General features: G+C 30.8%; 3 protein-coding genes across 6 annotated transcripts in view; 1 reads left to right on the top strand and 2 right to left on the bottom strand.

Annotated features, from left to right (window-relative positions):
* Positions 1 to 2391, bottom strand: part of LOC126844247 (homeobox protein extradenticle) — a 40791-nt gene extending 38400 nt beyond the window's left edge. Inside the window, exons 1-2 of one of the 2 annotated variants that reach the window (XM_050582416.1) lie at positions 1608 to 2391; positions 1267 to 1477 (exon numbers count right to left, since the gene is read on the bottom strand). In XM_050582416.1, the coding sequence (XP_050438373.1) occupies positions 1267 to 1466 (200 nt within the window). In that variant the 5' untranslated portion in view covers positions 1467 to 1477; positions 1608 to 2391. The remainder of the gene's footprint in view (positions 1 to 1266; positions 1478 to 1607) is intronic. The other variant, XM_050582326.1, reaches the window with a different exon arrangement.
* A 4012-nt stretch (positions 2392 to 6403) lies between these two features.
* LOC126844105 (serine hydroxymethyltransferase) lies at positions 6404 to 10142 on the top strand. 3 transcript variants are annotated; one of them, XM_050582012.1, is made up of 9 exons: positions 6404 to 6886; positions 7074 to 7191; positions 7428 to 7676; positions 7745 to 7920; positions 8065 to 8247; positions 8330 to 8542; positions 8619 to 8966; positions 9651 to 9767; positions 9834 to 10142. In XM_050582012.1, exons 2-9 carry the CDS (start codon positions 7133 to 7135, stop codon positions 9986 to 9988), a joined length of 1500 nt encoding a protein of 499 aa, XP_050437969.1. In that variant the 5' UTR covers positions 6404 to 6886; positions 7074 to 7132; the 3' UTR covers positions 9989 to 10142. The 3 variants fall into 3 exon arrangements, with proteins under 3 accessions (XP_050437969.1, XP_050438053.1, XP_050438144.1); XM_050582096.1 differs by having other exon boundaries at positions 7061 to 7191; XM_050582187.1 differs by lacking the exon at positions 7074 to 7191 and having other exon boundaries at positions 6412 to 6886.
* LOC126844025 (protein SDA1 homolog) lies at positions 10081 to 14340 on the bottom strand. The gene is made up of 13 exons (XM_050581902.1): positions 14089 to 14340; positions 13815 to 14018; positions 13472 to 13654; positions 13344 to 13409; positions 13102 to 13278; positions 12937 to 13035; positions 12641 to 12875; positions 11749 to 11884; positions 11430 to 11604; positions 10855 to 11363; positions 10689 to 10773; positions 10475 to 10630; positions 10081 to 10199 (listed from the first exon to the last, which is right to left on the bottom strand). Exons 1-13 carry the CDS (start codon positions 14173 to 14175, stop codon positions 10155 to 10157), a joined length of 2157 nt encoding a protein of 718 aa, XP_050437859.1. The 5' UTR covers positions 14176 to 14340; the 3' UTR covers positions 10081 to 10154.
* Positions 14341 to 20125: the final 5785 nt, after the last annotated feature.

Here is a 20125-nt window from a genome sequence, read left to right as displayed (position 1 = left end):
CTAGATTAGTTGTTTGCGTGAACAAACAAAACGTAAAACCAATACCTACTCAGCTTTCCAAGGAAACTAAAATTAACGAGAAAAAACACTTGCATAAATAGTGAGAATTTACTTAATGTAAGTTTTCATAAGTATTTAAAATCCATATTTTTTAAACATACTTATGGCATTTAAAACTGTATTAAAATAATCTCAAGTTAATAGATTAATAATCGGTTAATGAGCAACAAATATTTTATTAATAATTAGAATATGTTGTTAATATTGAAAAATAACTTTCCCATCAAGATTGTAAAAAAAAACACTATTAGTTACAAAATTGCTTAGAATATTCTTTGAATAGCTCTATCGATATTATGTATCATTTATTCCATTGATTTAATAGAAATATAAAATACAGTAAACCAATAAAAAAATCGTGATGCTTTTTTGTGATTAATTATTTATGATAAAGCAATAAAATTACTTATTGATCACTCCAGACAAATTACACTTAATGTTTTAAATTAAATATTTATGAATAAAGATCATAAATATTACATAAATATTTTATGTAATTGATAGTTTTATGAGTAAAGGTTTAAAAACCCTATTAAACCTATCAATTTAAAAAGGTGATAATAACAAGAAATAAAAAACAATTTTTTTAGTTTAATCAATTGCTATACTATTTTAGTTATTATAAACATGCAACATTTTAGATTTTCACTGTTTCTCTATTACCGAACGACCAGCTTCCTACTATGGATTGAGGTATTCTGTTATCAGTAGCACCATTGGACTGGTGTAACAGATCGCAATTGGGAATTTGGTTGTTAATCAATTTTTTGTAAACCCAATTCTGGATACAGGCACTCAAAACCATTTGGTAATGTAAACACTATGTTATACTTTCTAAAATTTGTCCAACTCTCAAACGACCCACATTAATTTTCTTTTAATCTCAAGACCAAATTATACAATATTAAATATTATTTAATCAAAATATAGATAAAATTAGTTACAAAGAGTAGGTGTGTGATATGAAATATATTAAGTACTTGTCGAACCTGTCTGAGATAGATCCTGATTGAACCGATAAACTATAGCAGTCAGAGTTTGTGTATGGTTGTACCAAAATGGCTTTGAATGTAAATTTTACAAAATAAGACTGGAAACTTTTAGTATATTGCAATATGAAATTAAATATTAACACTAGCATAAGTAAACAAACTAATTATGATACTGAACGCTCTGTAAAAGATGATAAATAATGACAGTTATTACCTAGCTTGAGCTTCATCCAAGGATTGGTCGGTGATATTCATTATTTGTTGCAGGATATCTCCAATGTCTTGTTTGCGCGCTTCTTGATCAGGTGGCGTAGGAGCCCCGTGATTGGGATCGACCGACGACATCCCGTACGGTTGAGGTAACATAGTACCGCTGGGATGCATCATTCGATTATGCTCATCCATACTATTCATATTTATAAATTCTATAACAAAATAATTGAACATCAAACGCCTTGCACACCGTCTTAAACATCCATATCACAACATTAATATGTTTTATATCATCGACCGACGATCTTCAGTAGTTACTACTAGTTGTTCTGTTCGACTTACATGGAAATACTATGTTTGAGCAAAACTGAAGCAGCATAACAGCAGCAAAGTCGCACATACACGAAAACACAAATGCACGACGGAGATTATGAGCGACACACGTTAATACCAATATTATTAATATTATTATTATTTTTAATAGTGAGAAATCTGATTTAACAGAACACACGGACAACGACGCCCGCCGCAACTCGTAGAGAACGGTGGCGGCGATGAAGAAAAACGATTTAGCTCACAACGTCGAAGACGATTTCCACGGGAAATGGAAAGATATATTATACTTGTAAATATAATATATCTATATATTTAACACCGCGGATCACATGGGGACAATCAATTGACCGGAACCATTTGACGATAAAGCGATTTTATATTTTAAAACTATCATTAGAAAATTAAAATCTAAAAAAAAAAGAAAAACTACACCCGAACTCGACGGCTTGTACGTTAAATATATAATAGTAATAAATAGTAGTAATAATAATAATATTAATAATAATAATTAATAATAATAATAATAACAACAATGAAATAAATACAAAACAAAAAAAAAAAAGCACGGCCGTAACTCAAAACGACGGACGGTCGAGACGCGGACAACTGGGATTGAGAGCTGTCGAGGCGCCGGCAGTTCCAGATTTCCCAGTCGCCGGGGTGGTGGGGGTAGCCGTCGGAATGCTGTCGCCGGCCAATGGCAGGTTCCGAATTTGCGTCGCGGGCGACGGCGACGATACGGCCAACTATACACTACGGACGACGTGTTCTCGGCAAATGAAGCAAATAATAGACCGATTAAGCGCGCCGCAATCGCATAGGAAAATCCCCGTACGTTGCCGCACTGATTTCCCGTCTTATCACCGCGGCGCTCGACGTCTTATCTGTTATCACTTATCAGTCACCGCAGATTTTTGTTCAACAGCTGCACGCCGTTTCGCGTTTAGCGAATAAAAAAGTTGAAAGTGACTTTTTTCAGTAACTTTTCGTAGTGGCTGCAATCTAGAAAAAAATAATGAATTCTCTATCGAAAAAAAATATCGACGTCAACAAAAATCGATTAAAAATACGTCTGGAAAGTTATGTTATGTTCTCAGTTTATAAATGAAGAGTTTCGGGACAAAGTGATCAAAGTGCCTTAATTTCAAAATTAGTTTTTTTTCATGCAGTCTTCTAGAAACAATTGCTAATTATGCAGCGGCCAGCGCGTTCTAATCGGGATTAGTTTCTTTTATTTTTTTAGTTAAAAAACGAGCCGGTAGATCGCGCTGACATTAACAACCGTACCCCAATAACACTTATTTTCCCTCAAAAATTTTTTTTTTGCCATTGTGATTTAAATTAACATATTCTTTAATGTTTTGTAAACTACAACGATTGTAGTTTGTTATACGTACAAGAAGTATAGTAACTAAATAATACTTTTTTTGTACTCAAATGTATTTTTTTTTATATTATGTTAGACACTCGTAATGTTGATAAACAATAAATTTGTCAAAATTGCATCTACTTCTTAAGAATATCGGTTCATAAAATTCGATTGAAAATAATATCGGGTTTACGCAAGGTGGATTTATACCACCTTGGGTTACGAATTAAAAAATATATTTTTGATAACAACTATATCGATCGCTTATCACTAATTTTTAACTTAACGAGATACATTTTAATACAAAATAACGTAACTTAATGGACGTCAATTACCTATTTCTTAAGGAGTAAAGTATAGGCAATTTTTCGCAAAATGTTTATTCAAAGCTAAACCAATATATACTTTTTATTAATACAGTAATGATCATACTTATTTGGGGTATCATCTATAGACTATAATAGCCATTATATTAAACTTTTAACTATTATCATTGAGTATTTATTTTTAAGAAATCAAACTACTCGTACCACTTCTAATCAACAGTTAATAGTACGAAAATTAAAAAAAATGTAATAAAAAAATAATTCAAAAACATCTTCTATTAGAATTAGTTAAAGTACATCAAAGTTTTAAAGTATGAATGAAAATAAGCGTAGGAGAAAAAATGGCAAGAGAAAGACTGAACAAAAGTTGGTTAGAACTTAGATTAGATTCAATATGAGGACTGTCGGTGTTTGCGAGGATGATGTTGGAGATAGTTTGAAGAGGTAGTTTAGGACAAGGGTGGCCGACCTCAAGTAGTTCTGAATTAGGATGAAAGTGAAGGAGAAGAAGATATATTTTGTACTTGTGCAAAATTTATTTTGTTTTAAGAGTAACTTGTCTATTTATATTTATAATTGTCGGTAGTTAGGGTACCTAGGGTTTACGTTGATTGAGTTGTTGCCTGGGTATACTGTAATATAGCATTTTATTTTACTACTAGTACCTACTTTACACCCGTTAAACACGCGATGGTTATGAAGTACATTAAATTATGTCGGCTACCGTTTGTTTAGCAAGGTATAATCATAAAAATATAATACATATAGTATCTATGAGGATTGAGGTTGTTGACTATAATTTATTTTCGCGGGTACATAATATACATAATAATGTATTCACTTCCGATCATATTAATGTGTTTAATGCAAATATATAATCGATAATTGCAGATGCCAGATTATATAAATTATATAAGCACATGTGGAACCAAAAAAGTAAGTTAAAGTGTTTAAGAGGGCTAAATGTTGATTTAATTTGGTAATGGAAACTTATTATTTTAAAAAATATTTAGGTAATAAAATTAATATTTTTTATGTTATACTTATATTTTAAATATTTTGGTAGAATTAATTACGAATATTACTAATATTTAAACAAAATGTTGTTCAATATTTTTTTTTAATATTAAATCACCTGTCAAAACATGGTTATTAAATATTAACAAACATTTTGAAAATATACAATTTTTTTCTGTATGGATATATTTTAATTTACAGTCAAGTCTCAATTTCGTTTTATTAATGCAACCTTCGGTGCTTATTCAAAAGGTAGGCATTAAGTCAAACACACAAACTTTTTAGGAATAATATCTAAATGCTAAAAATTCATTGTAGATCTATTATTTAATTTGTTTTCAAGTGGTTAAAGAATAGTAGACATTATTTTTATGTACTTAACTCATTTCGATTTTCTGAAAATAAAACTCGGATCAAAAAATAGTTCTGACAATATTAGAACAAGACCAGTGTTTTGTATAATACGTCCTCGACGGAGCTGTGAAAAATGTAATTAAATTACGAATAAAAACTAAAACAAATTTAATTAAAATAATGTGATAGTTTTTAACTGATAATTTTCAAATAAGATCATTCAAATAAACGGTTATTTAAATAAATACAATAAAATATCATTCGAATAATATTTTGTATTATTAGTTAGTGTTTTTTTCTCTCGAATAATTTATTATTTTATTCTAATAATTCTTAACTGATTTTAATGAGTCAAATTCTTTATGAGTTCCTCTCTTTACCGAGTTTACTAGTATTTGAGATTTTATTATAACACTAATGCAATTTCCAATTCACAAACGTCAATTAAAATAATTTTATTTTTAATAATTTATTTTCTCTTGGATACCATTACAATATAAAAACGGTTCTTATTCGATAAGGAGGTTATCGAAAGAGTAAGTATTTTTTTTAACTTATCTACGTATTTCGCCATTAAATTCAAGGTACGTTGATTTGATGATTAATCTACAAATATTGTTATAAAATCTGAACAATCACAACACATTTGATTTGGAAGACTTCATAGCACACATCATATGTGAACTGGCATTCATATGAATAGATATACCCACTAAGCTTTTTTTATTGTTTTACAAATGATGTAAAAAAAGGAGTGAAACCTTTCAGCAAGAACTTATTTTGCATAATTAGTATCATCTTTGTCTTTGGATTAATCGTATTCAATCTTAGTAATATAGTAGGTACCTAGTAATATAACAAAAGTAACGCGTTACTAATTAATATTTAGTAACGTGTTACATAACTACGTTATATCCTGCACTAAACTTCTCAGTAAATCCTATGAAACATCAACTTTCACTCATTAGCAACCAATTAACTTATATATTAACAATAAAAAACAACCATAACCTTTTTAAATAATACAGACTAAAAAATAAAGTCAAAACATTTTTTGGGCTTATAAAAAGTAACGCTAAAGTAACAATTTTATTTAATTTGTCTGTGGTCGCACTATTTTCTTCGAGGTCTGCCTAATCATTAAGTTTAATTTTGTGTGTTGATTGCGTCAATGGCTATTAAAATTTAACAGTTGAGCTTGTTCTTTACTTCTAATCTTTACCTCTTGTGTTTTATCTACATACGTGGGCATACATTATGGTCTATACTCTATAATATTGTACCACACACAGTACAGATAATCTATAATATTAAAAATAATAATTTAATCTGTAGTACAAGGAGCAACATTATAACATTTTGCCTAACGTATAAGCAGTCTTAGGCGTGTTTTTGTTGTAATGAAACAACATTAATTTGAACTTATCCTCTTCGGCGTTATTTTTAATTGAAACTTAAATTTGTAATGATTTGTTTAAAAAAGTTATGATTTTAGTGACGACAGTATTTTATTGTTATTATTAGCCACGCGGTTAATACTAAATAGCAAAGAAGATATTGTTAGCATTATTTTTTAGTTTTGTTACGTTACTATACCCAATACTGACAAAAACATGTCATTAAATTATTAAAATAATATAGGTAACGAAAATTACCGTTCCGAAAATAATACATTTTTAGGATTTGACAGTCTTTTCAATAATAATTATCCAACCATGCGGACTACACATTACATTGCATACAACCACATGTTGGCATCACATCCGATTGTATTATCATAATATCATTCGTGCAATCATAAGTAGGCAGTCATCAGTTTCCACTCGCGGCTTTTGCCTCGCATCGACGTGTGTATACTTCATTATTCAAGTCTAGTGTCTACTGTCTACCGTAGATTGTCCAAGATCGTTTTCATCTCTAATAATAATAATTGCACATTGATACTTTACTTTATCGGCCTCATTCGAGTTTCGGCATTATCATTGCCATATTACAAAGGCACGTGAGTGTTCAGTTCCATTATCAGCCGTTGCTACTTACCAGTACAAATTTTAATATTATCGTCTGAATGCTCGAGTTCATCAACCGTCAACGTGCCTCATTCTTGTCTATGCGTGCAATTTTATAATATTCGTACACACGTTAAGTACATTTGAATATTATTTACCTTTACCCTACAGTTATTTTTTTCCTACTAAACAATTAAAAAGTACCACGAGGTAAGCAGAATTCTGTATAAGTATATTTTGATATGACATAATATTGTATGTTTCCACGATTTGTACTGTGATTACTTAATGTACCTATTAATCGGCTGTTAATCGTAATAATATATTATGTATGCCTACCTGCATTGTCGCCAATAATGATTTTAAATTTAACCATCTATATAGCATAATCTTATAGGTGTTAAAAAAACAAAAAATATTATAAAAAATACATCCGCTAAGCTACGCTTTTTACAAATGTATTTACGTTCAATCTCCCGCACATTGGTTAGCACTCGGCAGCTACGTTATAACAAGTAAGACGCACGCTCAACATATTGAGTAGCATTTTTTAAAATTTGTTTTTTATTTTTTACTTAAAGATTGGCATTGGTTTTTATAATTTTATAAGACAAATTAAAATATATAGATTGCCATGCATGATTTTTCTATAAAATAATTTTTTTTTTAATTTTATGTTGTTGAATGCGGGAAAAGTACATTAAAACATTGTAAATTGTATATTTTTTTTAGTGAATATTATATTTTTCAGATTCAAAGCCATGTCGTCGCAAGAATTTTTACAACAAAATACTTACAGTACAAAGTCGTCAGATCCTATTCTGAGTTTATCTTTGGAAGCAGCTGATCCCGAATTGTATAATTTGGTCAAGCAGGAGGCTCAGCGGCAGAAAAAAGGACTTGAATTAATAGCATCTGAAAATTTTACATCTGTATCTGTATTACAATGTCTTGGATCATGTTTGACAAATAAATACTCCGAAGGTCTTCCCGGTGCTAGGTAAGATGTATATTAAAATTGAATTTCCTGTTCAGTCTTGCTTATGTAAAAAATGACTACTCAAAAAGATATTATGGCGGAAATCAAATAATCGATCAGATTGAAGTGATGTGTCAAAAACGATGTCTCGAAACGTTTTCACTGGATCCGAGTCTATGGGGCGTCAACGTTCAACCGTATTCCGGTTCTCCTGCAAACGTTGAAGCTTACACTGCTCTGGTTGGCGCAAGAGGACGAATAATGGGTTATTATTAGTTTTTATGTACCATAATTATTTGTATTTATAGAATTCATATGGGAAATTTCTCACCAAATGGCACTCAAATTTAGTTTGTTTTTCTGTTGAAAATAAAATATTAATTAATCACGTGTGTTTAAACTTTCACAGGCTTAGATCTACCAGATGGTGGACACATCAGTCATGGCCTGATGACTCAAAAGAAAAGACTGTCGGCAGCATCAATATTTTTCGAGACTTTACCATATCATGTCGACTTGCAGACTGGTTTAATAAATTACGACGAGTTAGAACAAAGTGCAAAAAATTTTAAACCAGACATTATTATTGCTGGTATGTAGTATTATGCACAACTTGCAGTATAAATATTAAAATATGACACTATTTTTATTATTTAAAAAAATATCATAATTAGGTGTAACGTCGTATCCAAGAACATTAGACTATAAACGTTTTAAAGAAATAGCTGTTAATAGCGATTCATACTTGATGGCCGACATGTCTCACATCAGTGGATTGGTAGCAGCAGGTGTTATTCCTTCGCCTTTTGAATACTGTGACGTAGTTACATCTACCACTCACAAGACGTTAAGAGGACCTCGTGCTGGAGTTATATTTTATCGCAAAGGTATTTTCTAAGCAATATAATGTGTAATAAGGTGAAAATAAATTCATTAATTACATATGTTTGTTCGATGATTTAGGAGTTCGTTCAGTGACAAAAACTGGCGAGGAAATTATGTACGATTTAGAAGACCGCGTAAATGCTGCCGTTTTCCCTGGCTTCCAAGGAGGACCTCATAATAACGCTATTGCAGGAATAGCAGCTGCCATGAAATTAGCGACTACACAGGAGTTTAAAGATTACCAGAAACAAGTCTTGATTAATTGTAAACAATTAGCCGAGTCATTAAAAGAACTCGGATATAAAATATCTACTAATGGCACCGACGTGCATATGCTCTTGGTCGATCTACGACCAATCAATTTAACTGGATCAAAGGCTGAACACACATTGCAGACTGTAGAAATTGCTTGTAACAAAAACACTGGTAAAAAATAACTTAACAAAAACTTTACAGTTGGAAGTGCTATTAATTATTATATGTAAAGGTTTCTTATTTCGCAACTGGTCGAATTTCTGATATACTACCTCTTCAGTTGGTTTGAAATTACAAAATAAAAAAAAAACGGTAATTTTTTAAAATTTCTATAACCTCAAGAACCCCTTAAGAAGGAGGTTTATTTTACATTATCTATAGCAAAAATCGATCAAAAAAATCATTTAGAATACAATTGGGTGGTGTGACTTTTCATGCAAGAATATTTATATATTATAAAAATTGTTAAAACACAGTAAAAAATTAAAATTTGGATATTTAGCCATTTTGTTTTTGTAGCGTGTAATGAACTTAATTCAAATTTTTGAACTCAATTGAAATCCTGTTAAAACGTGTAGTTAAAAGTAAGAGCAAAATTAGAAAAAAATCAACCTTCCTATGGGAGATAGCTAAAAATCAAATAAAAATCTAGAAAATTATAAAAAAAAAATTTGTGAATCCAAACCAATTGCAGGGTTTGAGGTGTTTAATGAGTTCCAGGCGGCATATAAAAAAATTGACTGGACTGAATAAAAGGACCTTAATATATATTATATACATTAATAAAATACTAGCTAATTCTAATAACATGTATTAAATAAATATTAGAATTTAATATACCTATTTATACTCTAGTTCCCGGCGATAAAAGTGCAATGAATCCTTATGGAATTCGTCTAGGCACGCCAGCACTGACTACAAGAGGAATGAAGGAGAAAGATATGGCTATAGTCGCTCAATTAATTCACAAAGGTAACGGTTTTGTATTTTTTGTTTATGCGCAACATATCTTATTAATAATTAAAATTTTTTTTTAAGGTTTATGTTTAGCTTTGGACGTACAAAAGATATCCGGTCCAAAATTGGTCAACTTCAAAAGTACTCTTACCTCCAATCCAGATTTTGTTGAACGCGTTCAGACGTTGACTAAAGAAGTCGAGAGTTTCGCTGAACAATTCTACATGCCTCAATAGTTTTATAGTTGTTAAACTATTGAAAATTAAAAATTAAAATTTTTTTAGAAATCATTCTAAATAAGGAGCATATCAAAAAAATCGAAAAATAATTTAAGTTTTTTACATCATCTTGTTATCCTTTATTATTGAAATAAAAAATATAATTTATAAATATAGTGAATTTTTATTTCATCTTCTTCAGCTTCAACAAATGATCACGTAATTTAATCTGTAAGAAAAAAATATAAAATGCAAAAATTAGTTCTTCACTAACGGAAATTATTTAAATAATATTTAATAGTAATATGATCAATTCTAATTTTGCCCTTTTAATTTTTGAAATTGGACACTCAAGATACCAATATTTGAACTATCTAACAATCAGAAGATGTCCATCCGCTTTAATTAACAATTATTTATAAAAAAAATTGAAGTTTGATTTTTTTTAAATTGTCTCCAACTTTAAAACTTGTCCATCACTACTGAATTTAAAAAAAAAATTACCTGCTTGTCCTTAAACGATCTCTTTATTTTCCCCTTGGCTTTATGTTTAATCATCATAAAGTTCTTATTCTTATTCTTTTCACGATTTGTTTTACTTGAGAACGGATCTACTCGACCGTCTTTATATCCAAACTTTTCTCTACCTTCTTGTCCTTTCTGTAAAAAGATAAAAAAAATTTACAATTGAGTTCAAATACCTTATTTAAATTATTACCTTTATAGATTCAATTCTAGTTTGTTTATCGTGTTTTCTTTTTTTATAAATATTTTCAATATCTCTGAGCCGGACTAATTCACCCCTAAAATATAAATAACAATGTTGGTATTTGAGTTCAACAACCAGTATATTAATTTAATAAAATAGCAGTAACAAATATTACCTAGACGATTCTTCAGGTTCTGCAGGACGTTTCCGATTTCTTGCTGTAGTCATTTGTTTACTGAGTTGAGCAATTTCTATACGCTTAAAATCCTCATCGCTCAGTATTCGCATAGTACTGACTTGAGCAGCCTTTTCTTTTTTCTCTTCTAACTGTTGTTTTTTTGTAACTTTTTTCACTATCGTTGGTGTGTCATTAGATGTTGTTCCTTGTGTACACATACTCAGGTCTGTTTCATTCATTTCTTCTTCTTCATCAATATCTTCTTCTTCGATATCATCATCATCTTCTTCTTCATCATTATCTGCTTTGTCTACAACATCATTGCCGCCTTCGTCTTCCGAGTGTATGACATCGACCCATTCGCCATCAGAATCGTCAGACTCACTGTCTAATTCTGGTTGATCTTCCGATTCAAGAAGTACTTCGGCCCCAGGCACAAACTCTTTTGCATCGATTTCTCCATATTTTTTAGCCACAATTTCCATTGTTGCTTCAGTTGGTCTACCCTAAGGAACAAAATAACATTTTAAATATATATTTATAATTTATAAAATAATTCAATATGTACAAACCCTATCTTTTTTGTGTAATAAATGAGGCATTGAAGATCTATACACGTGTATCAATGATTTAGCGGCCATCATAACGCTACGTTCTCTGTAATTTTTATACTGAGCAAGATCTCTTAACAAGTCCTCAGTCATGACCAACGGCGCTCTTGAACACATTTCTCGGATGGCATTTAATCTATAAGATTTAATTGATTAATTGTTTATAATTTAAATCCATTTTTCAGATAAAATTATTTTTAACTTACAGGTATAACTACATTATAATTACATCACTACAAATAAATCAAAGATTTGTAAGATACTTCATTATTTAACATACCCAATAGCCATGACATCAGATGAATTTCTTTCTGTAACAAAATTATTGACCAACGCACGCAAAACAGGTTCCAATACATCGGGAGGGACTAGTTCATGAGACGATTGTGCGACAAATTGCATCATTCTCACAACCTCTAAAATATAAATTATTTAAATGAAGAAGACAATAATATTGACCAATTATTTGTTGCCACCTTCAAATTCCAAACTATCCTTTACAGCCTATATTTATCTAATTTTAATTCTTTTTCTTATATGACTACAAAAATGAGTGATCTCAACAAGGTGAATATTTAAACATTTTTATTTAGAATACTTGCATTATTTAATAGTTCAGTTTGATTTAGATCTAATAAACTTACAATTAACTCAACAATATTCTGTTGACGCAATGGGTAAAAACTACATAAAATGCCCAGTATTCATTTTTTTTAAATGTATCTATAGAGTTAAAAAAATACTATACTAGATTCATTAAGTTTTAATTTTTTCTATAGTTATTTGACTGTAAAAAATTGAAAACTTTTCCATTCCCAATTTTTTGCCAATGAGTGGAGTTAGGCTAGTAGCATGTAGAAAAATTAAAATTTTAACATCGTCCTAATTTTTTTTTTTTGTATGGCGTTTATGACTAGGAGTAGGCTTAGGTTTCTGAAATGCTTAGAGGGGGATAACAGTCTTTCCTCCTAGACAGGTTGCTATGTCCAGTGAGAGGCCGCCCATGGCAAGACTCAAATCCATGACGGTGCTCACCGGTCATGCCGTTAAATTTACGCCGTATTAATTTACTAGGCCATTCCGTACCCCATTACCCAAATACCAACCACTCCAATAAGTTACACAACTATTGAATCCAAAATTTAAGATTTCAATCTTAACTGCTTTCTAACCTTTTTGATGAGGTTGTAAAAACCTTTGTACATAAGGATAAAAATTGAATAGAATTAATTGATGTAAACCAATTAGTCGTGAAACGACATCTAAAGTCAACATTTTCACTTCAAATCGCTCATGTCTTTTTTCTAATTGATGAAATAATTTTTCAGCAAATCCTTGAGGGTCGTGTATCAGTGTGAGAGCGGCAAAATTAGACGGCTGCGACTGTTTCTTTTTTTTCTTGTTTTTCTGCATTAAAAACATTATTTAATTTAAAATTTTTTAAATTATTTTAAAACAATAATAGTACCTCTACTAAACGTTTAACTTTTTTCAAGTTCTTTTGCCTCTTTCTAGTTGTTTTGCTAACTTTATTAGCCATTATTACATCTCTTGTGTTTGGTGCATCCTAAAAATTATAAAATTATATTGAAAACAAAAATAATTATGAAAATAAATGTAGAAGTAACTTTACATCATCAGAACTAGAAGAATCGCTTTCATCGTCGGAATCATTGGTGTCCACTGTCACGAAAAATTTTAAAGCGGCTACCATGACTTTAGTTATTTTTGAAAAAACAGCCGTTGATATGACATTGACAGTTTTTGTATCCCTCCAAATGTTTTTTTTGTACAAGTCGATCATTATGCCCTACAAATTATATGTATGTTATTTTAAGTACATCAAAAATCAATTTCGAGTGTGATTTATTATACCAATGACATTTTGGCTGCTTTGGCATTATTATCTTTTAACATGGTATACATGAAGTTTTGTAAATTCTGTAAAACAATTTAATATAAGTACCTTTAGTATTGAATATTATTAATATATTTTTAATTACCCTATTCAATTTGGCATCTTTATGTTTGGAGTTTAAATTTTTAATGTCCGTAACTATATGTGATTCTAAAAACTTTCTTAACTCTTTGTCTTGCGATCTGAGAAGTCCAAAGAACAGTGAAAGTAAATCTGTTGGCGTCAACAATCTTTTATTGCGTAAAAGAATCAGGGCTCGGCAAAACGTCTGAACAAATAAATACAATATCAGTTAACATATTATCAATATTAAAGCGGGTAGGCCCCCCTATGCGGCTTTCCTTTGATAATTCAAAAGAAAACTGCTCAGCCATCCAGGAAAAGCCGCTTGGGGGGGGTTGCTGCTTTACTGCGTTCTAAATGTTTACCATTCGCATGTCTTTATCTAAAACTGGCCCATGAGTCTGTAGTAAATCTGTGAGTTCTTGTGCAAATGTAGTAAGCTCACCAGGATAACAGTGTGCTACTTGAGCCATAAACATGACGAGTTCATCGAGACTTTTGTTGAATTCAGTTGGTCGTAAAGTAAACACAGCAAGTAATGACTTGTAATGACGTTGCTGCTGTAAGAACTATTGAAAATCAACGATTATACATTAAAAATTGTTATATAAATTGCGTAAATAATCGAATAAAAGTTACTTCATCTTTATACGAAGCCGGGTCTCTTTTTATAAGATTTTGAAGCTGAGGAAGATTATTGGGCAGCTGATTGTTGTGCCGCACCATTATAAAATTAATTTGAACTTCTACATAAAAGTATTACTTTTTATTAATAATTTAATTGAAGTTATGTTCAACAATATTTTATTTTTTTATGAGTATACAATACAACATTTTACTCAACTAAAAACTAATAAAAAGCGTGCACCATTTACGACGCACGTGAATACAAATACGTTGATAAAAAAAAACTGATAAACATTGAAAATAGCGATAACGAATAATTTATCAATTTGAGGTTATCGTGTATTCACGTTACCAAGTTAATAATTAAGTCATGCGGTTACCACATAAACCTTTATATTGATAGACGGAGCGGACCATACTTGTAGTGCCAGCGAGCCGGCGTGAGAGCGCTGTCGTCTTAATCTGGTAATCAATGCACATGCGCATTTTTATTTCCACTCACAATTAGTTATTATAATATGGTATTTATTATACTCTGGTATTTTTTATTGTTTATTTATAAACAACGAAATCGTGACCGCTCTATCCACACTCGCATCCTACGCGGATTCTCATTCTCGTGGCTAAAATAAATAGGCATGGTTGTTAGATAATATTGCACTGCCCACAAGATATTGCTTCCACAAACTTGGAAAACCATATGTATTTATTCCCCTTGTAACATATTCTATGACTGGGAAATGTGTATAAATGGGCAAAGATAGGAAAAGTTCGAAATCTAGCGATCATGCATGTTTATTTAGTTATGATTCGTCTAATGTTATAAGGTCTAGGGTTTTTTTTAGTTTTAGTTGGTTAGTGGGTGGGCCCAAATAGTGCCCATGCATTCAGACCTGTAGGTCCATTGTGCACACCTTCTCACCGAAGTCCTATTCTAATTTCCACGTAGCCTTAACGCCTACGCCCTACTTAATTAGGTCTTGGGGTTGCGCGCGATTTTATTTCGACAGTTTCGTATGGGAATTAATGTCATCAGGAACAATGATATTTTGTTCTACTTTCAAGAAAACTAGAAAAATTCTACTTAATTTAGTTTATACAATTTAGTTTAAACATAAAATGATTTTAAAAAATTACTTTAAAATCGCGTGGAATTTTGTTAGGTACAAGATCCAACCTAACAAAATTATATTGTATTATGTATAACTTATACCTATGTACATTAATACATATAATATATAATGCTATTATATATTATAACTCACTTAACAAAATTACATAATTTGGTTAGGTGGGTTCTTTGGTGGTTATTTTTAAGCTTTAAATCTTTTCGCAATATATTCTAGATATTGTTTCAATTTCATTTTGGATTTTGAAACAATGTTTTTTGTCAATGAGACAGTCAAGACGCAACTACATTATGGTTCATGATAACCTGATTTATAACACATATAAGCATTAGTGTTATCCCATAATACTGTTGGGACTTACTGGTCACACATTGGAGATATAAATGAAAAGATGCATACGATAAAAAAAAAGTAAGTATTTTGGTTTCGGTATACATGTTCATGGGACTGATAATGACTAGCTTTTTTAATGATTTGGTATAACTTGAAAAAAAGGAGTAGGTACGTACTACAGGTATTTAAAAGGTAAGAAAAGTAGTTAAACCTATCCACTCATTTTAGTTTACTATTATCTAATTTTTTTTGTATTAGCCTCAAAATTATAATATATCAGTTATTAATTGTAAATATCATCATATATAATATGATGATATATGTATACAAATTACAATATACACATAACATTTTCTATATATTACGGTATCTATATTTATTGAAGCTGAATATCGTTTCAATATCGATAAGCGTACATTACGTAATAAACACCTCAAGGATTAGTATTAGGTACATCAAAACATTCCTCGGCGAATAACCATTTTTATTATCCAAGTCTTGTGTCCCTCAAATATCGGCATTTTTGTTGTCGTTAAAAACGTAAATTAAGACTTTCTATGGGCAGAAATAGATCTATGATGCATGTTGATGGTATTAGCCTTTGGGCAAGTATTGATTACACATTTACCCATTTACTTAAGTGTACTCTAAGTATTTCAACATGCATGAGCAACGGTTGAGTTTTGGGTGTACAAACTAAATAGATAATAGTCTATAAACAACCGTTTCAGTTAAAATTAATATAATAAAAGTGACTACATTAGTAGGCAAATTTAATAATTTTGTACGGGGCTACAAACATTTTGATAGTAAACTTTAAGCTTCCTAGAATGATTAACGTTGTGACAAATAGATAAACTGGCTGAAATAAATTAAGAATAAAGGGACTTAAAATTATTGTACTTATCAATAAAAGTAATTTTAGAAATTAAACAAGAATTACAATTGACAAAAAGCGTTTAATGAATACAAGTAGAAGTATTTTTACTATTTTGATTAAAACTTGAAGCAATCACTGGTTGATTAACTTCAAAGGACGTTGCTTTGAAGTACCTTTTTTTTAGTTGGTCTTCGTCACTACCCGGACGCAGTTGTATTGTAAGCCGTTCGGTTCATCTCACTAGCCTGCCTGTGTAGATCCAACTCTTGGTGGGCAGAGCGTAAAAGTTCCCGTTCGATTTGGGTCTTATCACGAACAAGGTTGAAAGGAATATTAGAATGTAGGTCTTCTGACAAACGAATACTATAATAATAAATAATAATAATAATAGACATTTTAGAGGAACCGTTTTTGAAAATTCAAAATCACAGGCTTTTACTGGCACTTATTGTACACACAATGTGTATTAGGTATCTAATATTTGTGGCTTAAAATGTACATTTTTATATTAAGTTTTCGTAGCGGGTAATAGCGAGTAGCTAATAGGACCACCTACATTAAAGTTAAATCTTTTTTTCCCCTTAAAAAAATAAAAGACGGTGAGTGAGTTAACCCTTTAAAAGGAAATATATCGCAACCATCTAACTGAAGTCTTTTAGCCACTTTAGGATCTCATAGACAATAAAGCTACAAAAGAAATAAAAATCTTACACCTTATACCTCTCATAGGAATAACTCCACCTCCTAAAGCGTTCTTCTTTAAAGAAATTGAACACTGTATTTCTACTGTATTGTAGTGGACTGTATTTTTAATTTCCCTCCCTAACAATCACCAAATGACGGTTATGATTTAATACTTCTGAAGTTTCAAGCTGACCAAAAATTACAAAAAAAATATTTCAATACATTTTTAATTGTACTTTTCTTTTCAATAGAAATTTTCAATTGTAATACTTATTCTTAATCCAATGTAATATATTTATATTAACTACATCATAGGATTGTATGAACATCAATAATTGTAGGAGAATTATTCTCCTATAGATTTATAAGTTTCCTACAGTTTATTTCCAAAGTATTTGAAAAACAAATTCTTAAAAGACTAAATCCAATAATTCCCTGAATTCAGTTTTAGAATTTCATTCTTCAGTTCACCAAATAAATAGCTTACTGTCACAGTTGTCACTACCTAGTAAATAAACAGTACTATACGCGAGATTTTCTAGATGTGTCCAAGAGTTTGAAATTCCTAAACTCGACGTCAGAACTCAATTAACATACTTAACTAACAATCAATAAACTACTAACAAAACCACTATGGATCTCCGACTTACAAATCTGGTGAGCTGCAAAAAAAAACATATCTTAACAAAATATTAACTGTCCAAACCCTTCCGTCCGATTCCTAACGCTCCTTACTATAATTTATGTATCAAACAAAACTCTAGAAAACACAATGACATTTACATAAAGACAGTACCCGAATGCGCAATGCAGCCATACACGCGATACAAAACTCTATCCAGTCACCCACCAAATATTCTAGCTACAAACCTTGCATTACCTAACATGCTAGGATATCCCGCCCCACTAAATGATTTAAACGTAAATGGTTTCGAGACTTATTACAATAATTTACATCAGTAGACTAACAAATACATCATAAAAAAAAATAAAATAATAATACAATTTCCGTGAAGTGTCGTCGGTAGGTGGTTACTTAAATCATGTCACACACTTTATTGTAAATATAAAACTATTGTCTATTATTAAATATACTTTTTATACTAGATTGTATAGATTGTATACAACAAAAAGAGAACGAAAAAAATGTTTGCTTCTAATGTCAGTTGTGCAAAATGTATATTTTTAAAAATTTTAAATGTCAAATAAATTAAAAAATATATCTACTCAAATTTATAGCAGCTCTTAACTTTTTGGACTTGTGGAATAAGGTAAGAAAAATAGATCAAGTGTGGCTTTGTAACATGTTTTTTGGGTCGACATAAAGTCAGATAAAATAAACATTTATTATCGCACATTAACGTTTATTTACGGCACGGCCAATGTTCTGGAACATTTAAGTTGGTGTTTGTTTAGTCCGAATACAACTACCTAATGCTGGTAATTAGTGTATACTAAAAATTCGCAGTATGTTGTTAAATACCTACTGAAGACACAGTCACGAGTAATACGTAATGGATCGAGTTTTATTGCCGAAGCTTAATTATTTTTTAAGCACCATAAAAAATTGTTTTCTTACTAATAGGTAAATCCCACGAGAAGAGTTCGCCAAAACGGTTTTGAGTTTAGCTCACTGTCGATAGGCGCCCAGGAAGTCAACGTAATATTCATTGACTCAAAACAGCTCTATAAATTATAATATTGCACGCAGACGGATAATGTTTCCGATTCGGCGGGTTTTTCCAATAAAACATTATCATTTATCACTTACGCGGTATCATAATACCTGATATTGTAAAAATGTGTTGACCGGTGGCACGTGTGCTGTGAACATACCCACCCAACGTTTGAGTCGTTTACACACTGTATACAGTGTACAATATTATAATATACCGTGCAAGAATATTATGTGTGTTGTAGATATTTTATCGTTTGTTACCACACATAATAATAAAAATAAAATGATCAGAGAGCCATATTCTAGGCGTTTGTGACGTATACGGAATTTGTAAAACTACAACACGATCGACAGGGCAAATATACACACACACACACATATAACAGTAAAAAACCGGTCAGTTAAGTGAAAGTATAACGTTCGGTAAACTTGGTGGTGCCATGGCTACGACGACGACTCCATTGAAAATACCATTTGTGGTATTACATTAAAATAATAATGAAATAAAATAACAACGTTGCGGTTATAACGTCTGTGTGACTTAATATGATAATATGCAAAACAATCATAATAAGCGTTTACATTTTTTTTTTTTTTTTTATCTTCCTACACTTTTTATAGCCGTATGTACCTATATCTAATATGTTGTCATACGGGGTGGTAAAAGAATTACGTGTGCGCGTCCCATTGTGTACGTCAAGTTTCATCATCCGGTAAATAGAAACTTGGAGTATAAATCAAGAGATGAAAAAAAACTTTACAATATTTCTCACAAAACGCAGTAACGCGCCCCCGTGTTCCGTTTACGGGATACAATTGAAACAATACGCTGTGCTGCAAAACTGTTTGCATTATTTTGATTATAATTATTATTGTGCACTTATAGGTGTATATGTATTATAAAATTGACTATGTAGGTTACGCCGTGTTGGGTGGAGTGTATAAGTCTCTTTATCCGCCAGCCGCTATTAGCGCGTTGTCGTTGTGTAACTTTAAATTAATATTGTATACAATATATTATATATATATATATATATATATGTACATAAATATTTCTCTGTGCAGTAACCCAGATCTGGTTTTCTGTTGTTGAGAAAAAAAATTATATATAGGTATATTAATACATTTATCATACATTTATTTGTTTTAGCTGTTTAAAGCCGACAATGCGAATGATGCGACCCAAGTACTTTTAAGGTGCAAATTAATTTATAGATATCATCCGTTCTCGGTCCTCCTATGGTTCACGAACCACGTCCATATAGAAAAAATAATAGATAATATTTAAAAATATTAATTTTTTATTTACGCCATACTTGTTTCCAACTTTTGAATACGCGCTGC

Source organism: Adelges cooleyi, unplaced genomic scaffold (genome assembly GCF_023614345.1).
Source record: "Adelges cooleyi isolate 19-005CV unplaced genomic scaffold, UGA_ACOO_1.1 ACOO_flye_CR_arks_rails_tigmint_CR_PRNA_1, whole genome shotgun sequence".
Lineage (NCBI taxonomy): Eukaryota > Metazoa > Arthropoda > Insecta > Hemiptera > Adelgidae > Adelges > Adelges cooleyi.
Note: the sequence above shows the minus strand (reverse complement) of the source record. Positions and strands in the feature narration are given on the sequence as shown.